This window comes from Cibotium barometz, chromosome 7 (assembly GCF_041138505.1).
Source record: "Cibotium barometz isolate CiBa-2024 chromosome 7, ASM4113850v1, whole genome shotgun sequence".
In the NCBI taxonomy this organism is placed as follows: Eukaryota; Viridiplantae; Streptophyta; class Polypodiopsida; order Cyatheales; family Cibotiaceae; genus Cibotium; species Cibotium barometz.
This window is the reverse complement of record NC_141052.1, coordinates 36,372,088-36,381,734: the sequence shown is the minus strand read 5'-3', so window position 1 is coordinate 36,381,734 and position 9,647 is coordinate 36,372,088. Positions and strand designations below refer to the sequence as shown.

Sequence of the window (9,647 nt, the reverse complement as noted above, 5' to 3'; positions counted from 1 at the left end):
GTATTAACGCGGCTACTTCCTAAAAATTGCGTGTATTCACGCGGCTAATTTCTGCAAAACGCGTGTATAAACGCAGCTAAAATAACATACACGCGAATATACACGCATTTATAAACGCGAATATAAACGCGGCGGTATGTTTAAACTAAAAATAGCCCGCCTTCCCCAAATATAGATTTTGAACTAAGAAATCGACTGTGCATGCGTTTTCGCCTGTTTTCGCCTCTTCCAACAGCAAGGAGGGAGTAGAGAAAGGAGCACACACACGGGAGAAGGAGGGAGCAGAGAAGGAGCAGAGAAGACTCACTTTTTCAGAGGTGAGTCACTTTGTCCTGTGCCTTGTCTCTTTTGTCAGATTTGTTTACTTTGCTCTTTGCTCTTTGGGTTTATCCTTTTGCACACGATTGGGTTACTGCATCCTGACAGGGGCGACAATGGCTGGTCCTTTTATAAGGACATTCTGTCTTTGTCGGGGGGTCGGTCTTTTCGAGAAAATTTTTTCGCAAGTCGCGTGTACGAACGCGTGTAGAAGCGTGTGTAACCTGTCTGCAGAGTATGTTCCGAGCGGATATACACGCGTTTCTGGACGGGTGTATACACGCGTTTTTTGACGGGTGTATACACGCGTTTCTGCAGACAGAAAACTGCGGCGTTTCAGATTTCATGATTTGCAGGCAACTGACTTGAATGATGATATTTGTATGAGTCAAGAGACAGCCCATGATGTACATGAAGATGTTTGTTGCAGGTTCTTTATGGATATTCCAGGTTCTTCATCCGATCCATTTGCGTACAGCAATTGGCTGATGGAGATGCTGAATCACTTTGGGCGCCAACCTGGTCCGGTTGAGCTTACAGAGTATATGTATGCCCATCCCCCTCCTTCCCTGCCTGGTGTCTATACCCCTACCGCGAGTATCCAGGGCACTCCAGTGCCGTCTATTCCTCCGAGTCCGACGAGACGGCATGCAGCTTCTCCTCTTCCACGTCCACCGAGGAGACATACCTCGTCCCAGACACACTCACGTACACCCTCACAGCCACCATCACGTGCTCCCTCAGAGCCACCGTCACGTCAGGGCTCACAGCCACCGTCACGTAGACAATCCCCCAGTCGTGACTCCACCCGCAGCAGTAGGAAGAGTGGGAGTGGAGGATGCGGCGGGTGCTTTGGTGGGGGAGGTGGGGGAAGTGGGGGAGGTAGTAGGGCACGCGGTGAGAGAGGAGATAGAGAGAGAAGAGTTAGAGGAGACAGTTCGGAAGAGGAGGAGATGAGAGAGATAGAGAGAGTAGTCTGCTATGATGTGACGGATAGGGGCGGGATAGTGATGGATGTGAGGGGGAGGGAGGTAATGGAGTACATGCGTGGGGTAGTATCAAACTCATATAGAAATTGTTTTATTAAATTTAAAGATCAAAATAGCCGATTAGTTGGGGAGGTGATAGAGGCTGTACATAGTCAGTACCCCAATCCCCCACATGCTACATTCTCGAATGTATGGGAAAGGACGCGAATAAGGGAGATCTTAAGTAATAAAAGATCTCACCTTAAAAAACTCGCGTACGATGACCGGCTAAATGTAGCTGCGGGTGGCTATCCTGCCGAGAAACCTGCCACCCACTGCGCACAAATGCGAGTGGAAGGAGGCAAAGAAACGAGCAGAGGGTGGCATGAAGAGCAGGCAGCATGTGGAGGCACGACGGATCCAGATGGAGACCATTGGATCTTCGCATTTCGGATCTGGCGGCGTCGAGTCATGGGAGGCAGAGTTCGTAAGTATCCTGCCACTTTATTTGATTGTTTACTTAATTCATTGATTCTATGATTGTTTTAATCTTACAAATTGTGTTGATTATGATACAACGACGGGTTACGGGGAGGAAGCCCACAACCCACGATACTGCGTATGCTCGCCGGCATAGCAGACGTGACACGTGGGCCATCTTTAGAGCCGAGGGACGTATTACGGACGCGCAGTTTGAGATGGCCATGAGACCATACGGTCGACAGGTACTTGAAAATTCGTAACGAATGGTTTTGGTTTATTGAATTGCATATATATATACTTATATACTATATATTACTTGAACAGGCACAAGCTGCTGATGATCCACCGGCCGCTGCCGCTGCAGAGGGTGGACGTGAGCACTACTCCTCGGACATTCCGACCGATGTGAGCTCATCTGAGCATGGAGGGAGCACCGAGTCATCATCTGGGTTTGAGTAGTACTCAGACTTATAGTATCACATTCCATATTGAGGATGTGATTGTATATATTTTTTTGTAAACTCAAGCCATGGGCTACTTCGAGATATGGACTCCCTTGTATACATGTATGAAATTTTGATAGTAATATTGAATTGATTGATCGATAGTATTACATTCATGTCTGTCTTGAATCGTGTAATGACAATGTATGCATTCATGTCGTTCTTGTCTTAATCTCCCTCGTGCATATGTTCTTCGTGGATGGTCTAATGGGATGGTCTAATGCACAAAAAAAAAACCAGAGAGTGCTATTGGGTGCTGGAATGCTGGAATAGTATTCAGGCACCAAATAGCACTCTCTGGATTTTTTTTTTTGCACTCTGTTCGCGTGTATAAACGCGTCAGAACTGCTAAAACTCGTGTGTATCTACGCGGATACCCTGGAAAATACGCGTGTATTAATGCGTATAAACTGGCAATTACGCGTGTATAAGCGCATCTAAATTAAAGAAACGCGTGTATAGACGCAGGTATAAACGCGTCTGGGACATTGGAACTGAACAGGATGCGGCTATACACCCGTGTATAAGCGCGTCTAATATAAGAAAAAGCGTGTATAGCCGCGTGTATCAACGCGTCTGTGAAAAGAACGCGGCTACACACCCGTGTATACGTGCGTCTGAGTGGTACTATACACGCGGTTTTACACGCATGTCTCTGGCCGCGATGATACACGCGCTGGTACACGGGCCCGCTACTTTTTTTCACAAGTCATTTTTAGCGGCTAAGAGTGCGGGTATGAGCCCGATCCCTTGTAGTGATCTAGATCTATAGAAAGACTAAATAAGAGAAGTTGAAATGTAAGGGTTATTTTAGATGCTTTGAGAGTAAATGTTCATTCATGCCATAAGAAGTTGAATATCTTGGAACATACTGTGAGCAAAGATGGCATTATGGTTGATCCTAAGAAGGTGGAGTGTGTCAAAAATTGGCCTACACCTACAAATACTACTCAATCGACAGGGTTCTTTGGCTTATCCTCAATTGGCCTATAGGCTACAAATACTACTCAATCAAGAGGGTTCTTGGGATTATCTTCATTCTATAGGATATTTATGAAGAGGTACACTTATTGTTGCTCCTCTTATGGATAAGCTTAATAAGGAGGCTTTATTTTGGGACACCATTGCTAATAAGAGCTTTGAGGATCTCAAGGGAATGCTCACATCATCCCCTATTCTGGTATGCTCGTACTTCACAAAACCATTCATGGTACAAGTTAATGCATGTGGAAGGGGTGTTGGGGTTGTTTTGTTCCAAGAACATGGAGTGATTGCATTTGAGAGATGAAAGTTAAATGATAAGGAGGTAGCTATGCATGTCTATGATCAATAAATGTTAGCAATACTTCATGCCATCAAGAAATGGCATCACTATTTGTATGGGAACTGTTTCTTTGTCTCAAAAGTGATCATAGAGTACTCTAATACTTCTTGTCCCAGTAAACAAAAAGGGTTAATAAGTGGATTAAAACATATTTGAAACATAAGCTATATGGGATGAATGGTTTTCCCCATAAAACTTATTTGAAACTTATTGCCCCATGAAACGTAAGCTGTATGGCACATGAATGGTTTGCCACTTGTCAAATTTGCTCATAATGGCATGCATCATCAGAGAGCATTGGCATGCCACCTTATGACGCACTTTCTGGGTATAAAGTGAATCCAATGATGGTTCAAAAGCAAGACAAAGTGAATCCTAATGCAAATGAAGATATGGAAAAGATGGATGCACTCTTACAACAATGAAGATATGGAAAAGATGGATGCACTCTTACAACAATGCAAGGCTAATATGAGGCAAGCTCAAGAAAGGACGAGGTACCATGCAAATGCCCACCATCGACGACTATGGAATTTAAGGAAGGGGATTGGGTTTTCTTAAGGATCCCAAAGATGAGTTATGGTGCTCTTAAGAGTAACAACAATACCAAGTGAGCTCATTGATAATGAGGCCTATATAAGGTTTTGAGGCATGTTGGTGCGGTTACATATCAATTGGAACTACCACGAACTACAAAGATGTGTTTCATATATCACATCTAACATTAGTTTGATAGCTCAACAGGACATAAATATGTCTTTTTAGGGGTTTGCTAAGACTTATGTACATAAACATAAGCTTAATGCATTGAGATTTCTCTTTATGCTTAATGCTTATGTATATGGCTTTATGCATTGCTTATACTAATGTATATGGCTTAATCAGCCTTATGCATAGGTTATGCATATGGATTAATGTGTTGAGAGCTCTCTTTATGCATGCATTGAGACCTGTTTATTCTATGCATAGACTAGACATAATGCATAAAGCTTTATGCATTGAGACCTCTTTATTTTATGCATAGACTATACATAATGCATAAAGATTTATGCTTCTACATATGGATTAATGCATAAAGCTTTATGCTTATGCATATGGCTTAATGCATTAATTTTTTACATGATGTTACAAGCATTTGGAATCTCATCACCGCTAAAAGGACGATAAAGACAACTAGAATGAAGTGGAAAGCATTTAGTGATGATGATGAGAACCCGAATGCTTGTACATCATGCGCATATAATTTTTATGAGTATATGCAAGAAAGCACTAGTCTATGCCAATTATGCATATGCGTTTCACAAAGCTTAACTTAATGCATTAATATTTAATAGCTTATGCATTATGCATAATGCATTAAGCATAGGCATTAATTCTTAATAACCTATGCGTAATGCTTGGTTTGAGACATGTATGCATATATTTATGTGTAGAGCAATAAGTTGTAAGCATGTATATTAGAAATACGTTGAATACGATTAGTGCATAGTTACTAGGTTGATTTACATAGAGTCATAGTTTATTATGTGGAAAAATCCATCAATGCTTAATCAAAGTGATAATTTACACGGGTTTATGTTCAATGGCTAGACCCGAAACATTAATAAAGATAAACATTAATAAACATTAATAAACATTTTGGTATGTTGTTGCTCACATACCAAAATAATCAAGATGTATACAACACAACTCTTTGTAGAAAACAATATGTCGCAGATCTTATTCATAGATCTTATTCATAGCATACAAGAGCTTGGTGGCGGGTGCACTTAAGATGACATCAACAAAGTGCAAGAGAAGCCTTCCAAAGCAATCACATAGTGGAGGGAGAATTGTCTTATCACTTTGACGCAAGAAACAACAGCTCATAATGAGCTTGTCGATTTAGTGCAACGAGTTCAGCAAAATGTAGTTTAGGATTTAGGTGTAATGGACTTCTCATAATGGAGTGTCATAATTATGTACTTCTCTTTTATCATGTACTTTTTCTAAAGTTTAATGAAAGATGAAGACGAAGACGAAGATGATGTATTAATGTAATGAGTTTTCGATGTCTTCATCTTTATTCATTTTTGACATGAACACCTTATGTAATTTGCAATTATGTATGTAATTTGTAATATAATTCATGACATTATTGTATTGCAATTATTTTTTATGTTTTAAGTGTTTAAGTGTTCTAAAAAATGTGATTAACTAGTGTTTAAAAGAAAACAGGGATAGAATGGGGGAGAGATGTGGGGCCACATGTCCCCACTTATCTCACCCATTCTGTCCCCGTTTTTTTAATATACAGATAGTCCGCGACTATAGCCGCACGGGTTATATATGCAATTAAGTAAGTGGCTATATACGTTGCTATACACGTGGTTAATCGTGCGGTTGTAGCTGCGTGCATAGCCGCGGTGATAGTTGCGTGAATGCTTTTTTCCATATATAGATTCTATACACATGGCTATAGACGCGGTTAATCGTGCAACTGTAGCCACATGCATAACCACGCTGATAGCTATGTGAATCTTTTTTTCCATATATTCTTTTAAATTTTCATAGCTCTTCATGTGGCTGTGCTCTTCGTTTGTTATAGTGGTAGCTTGTGGGGTCAGTTGGAACATCGTCACTGCAGTGAGACCATTGGAGGTGAGCCCACTCTCCATATGGAGATGATTCACACTTTTTAGTTTGATCTACAAGGCCACCTAAAGCACCCTAACAAGGGACTTAGAATGCATGCACACATGTTGGTGGCGGGTGGCTTTTTACTATGCTTGGAGCACTAGACCCTTCTTCTCTACAGAGAAGGACACAATCACGTCTTAGCATTATAGGCCAGCAATTTGGCTCTTCCAATCCCTCTCCCCCTCTCCACTCCTACGATACAGCCTCTCTCCAAGAGTGGCCAACCATGGAGGGATTCCCCCTTCATTCCTTCATTTTTTCATTGTCATCTATATAATTGTATCATGCCTTTTAGTGGACCTTTTCTAACTAATAGAAGGATCCTTTTTTTGGGAAAAAAAAACCTTGGAGCGCCATGTCTTGTAGGGGGTGGTTGTCTAAGACTTTGAGCATTTTGTACATGTCTTTGTTCTTGGCATGTATAGTGACAAGCATGCCAATAGCAGTAGAACTTTTGCTTTTCTTGTAGCAGAATTTTATCGTAACAACATGTGTAAGATGTGTCTATGTTTAGCATTTTCTATCGAAATATTGGGTTTGCATCCACATAGTTCTTCTGATCGTTGAATTTAGGGGCTAAATCTCATGACATGATGGCATTATAATTGAAATGAATTGTAATACATTTGATTGCAGTAAATTGTAATACATTTGATTGCAATGAATTGTAACCATAGTATAAACCTTGAAAGAGAAGGAAATATAAGGAGGCTGTAATATAATACCGTTTTATTTATGGGGCTTAATTCTGTTGCAGTTGAACTGCAGTGCATGCGTTCCGTGAAGACTAGCAGACGGTCCACGTGGTTGCTATCTGCTAAAAAAAAGCTTCAGATTCAGATGAAAGCGAGCTGCAGATCTCCGTCGCCATGGAACTGCAGTGCATGCGTTCCATGCAGACTGGCAGACGGTCCATGCGGTTGCTATCTGCTTAAAAGAAAGCTCCAGATTCAGAGCTGCAGATCTCCGTCGCCTGCTGATTCCTTCCGTCGTGATTTGCAGTAGCCAGAGGCGGAGCGCTGGTTTCGCAGTTATGGAGGACCCTCGCAGGCAGATTGTGGAGGTGGTGCGAGGCTTGATCTGTCGGCCGACGCTGAAGCAGCAGGCGGAGGTTCTGAAGCGCTTCTACGTACCGGATGCGCGCTTCCACCACTATCTCGTAGACGTCGCCGGCGGCGTGGGCGACATAATCTCCATCTACCAGATGGCCCATGTCTGCTTCAACTACCAGGCTGTGATGGTGCACAGAGTGCTGTACGACGAGTCCACCAACCACATGGCCCTGCAGGTCACGATCTACTCTCGGCCCTGGATCTCCCTCGGACGTGAAGTAGCCTACGAGCTCCTTATCCGAGTCGAGCTCGAGGACTGGCCACAACAGGTAATCTGTCCTTAATACGTGCTTAAGACCTTTTAATTAATACCTCCCAATGTCTCCCACCCCTTTCATCACAATTAAATTAGTCATGAATCTGACCATAACCATCGATTTCACCATAATTAATTAATACCTCTAATTTAAGCTTTTCAACTCTCTGGCTTTCCTCTTTGGGTTAAACCAACTTAAGTGTGTGCTTTCTCCTTTGGGTCACACTCAACAACTTAAGTGTGTGCTTTGAATTTTTACTTACCCTAAACACAATCACATGAACTTTGTGCTCATTATGTAGACTTGGACTACTGCATGCTTTGGATTCATGTATTAATGTATTATATGCATGCTTTGGATTCATGTATTATATGCCTCAAATTAGTACACGAATCCAAAGCTAAACAAAGCTACACATAGTCACACTCATCGACTTAAGTGTGTGCTTTAAATTTATACTCACCCTAAAAACGCAATCACATGAACTTTGTGCTCATTATGTTGACTTGGACTACATGCTTTGGATTCATGTATTATATGCTTCAAATTAGTACATGAATCCAAAATGTAGCATACACTATGTACAACTTAGTCAATTTTGCTTAGCAAAATACAAATTCTATATGCATGGATGTGATCTACAAGTGTGCATCTTAAGCCACATAGACATATTCTAGATGTATTGCCTTTGAAGCTCTAATAAGTTTCCATCAGTTGAATTTATTTCTTTAAAAGTATGGAATTGCCTAACCCTTTTCTATAGAACTTGAAATCTAATTGTCTTATCTTGTTTTCTTAGGATGGGAAGGTTCTTAAACGAATTAAGTTGCAGCATGATTACTTTGAGCGTGATCAACTTTTACAAACGATTCCCGTGTTTGGCACGCTCTATGGTTCTAACAAGATAAGGTTCCTTCTAGGCCGTCTAGAGGCACTATTATTCCAAAGTTTGCGATACATGTTTACCTTCTTCCTCCCATCAAATATAAAGCATGGTTTGCTTGGTCTTTGGGTGCACTTTGAGGATCAAAAGGAAACAACTGATTATGAAAAGTATGGATAAGCATGACTCAATGTTTCAATTGAAGAAATGTAAGAACTTTCTCACCACATTGAGGTGGAAATATGTTTGTTTTATAAGGCATTTCACCAAACATTAGTGATAAAGAATCTTGCATTCCACAAGGAAATGTTGTATGAGTCACTAGTATGTTTATGTAGAATCAATGTAAATTTATTTAAATCTAAAACCTTGATGTAGGACAATTATCTAAAATTGGTATTCTCTACTTAGTTTTATCTAGTGAAATAATGGCAACTTATTGAGGATACCCATTGATAATGGTGATTCCATATACAAATGTAGAATCAATGTAATCTAAAACCTTGATGTAGGACAATTGTCTAAAATTGGTATTCTCTACTTAGTTTTATCTAGTGAAATAATGGCAACTTATTGAGGATATCCATTGATAATGGTGAATGATCATTGATAACATATATAAAATACTTATTTGTTCTCAATTTGGTGGGTCTTGTTGTTCTTACATATACATTACATATATTAAATGTTTATCTACATGGAATATATTGTGGGTTTTGGTGGATCAAATTTTTTGGATTTATATTTTTATCTACATGGAATTTTGTGGGGTTTGGTTTGGAATGGATCAAAGATTTAGAAAAAAATGTAAGCTTCTTGGAGTATAATTGTTTGTGTCCTTATAAGGATAAAATTCCTATGTAATTTTGGTAATTTTATTAATTTTGGCTAATTAGTTGTCAAATTCCTTTTTCTATGCCATTCTTTTATACTTTAATTGGGGTAGAGATGAGATTCTATGAGATTTTGGTATCCTCCTCTTTTCTCCATTATATGTTGGTGGATATTTTTCTAATTAGACCTAGATCAAAGGGTTACTAAAATTTGAACTATTGTCCTCTTTTTCCCATCCCATGATATCGGCTCTCAAATTCACCCCCTCAAGAATAAAATATCACCC

General features: G+C 40.2%; 1 protein-coding gene across 1 annotated transcript; it reads left to right on the top strand.

Annotated features, from left to right (window-relative positions):
- The first annotated feature begins 7,308 nt into the window (after positions 1-7,308).
- Positions 7,309-8,707, top strand: LOC147636938 (uncharacterized). Its single transcript, XM_086800990.1, has 2 exons — positions 7,309-7,656; positions 8,444-8,707. The coding sequence occupies exons 1-2, from the start codon at positions 7,309-7,311 to the stop codon at positions 8,705-8,707; spliced, it is 612 nt and encodes a 203-aa protein (XP_086657116.1).
- The last annotated feature ends 940 nt before the right edge of the window (positions 8,708-9,647 follow it).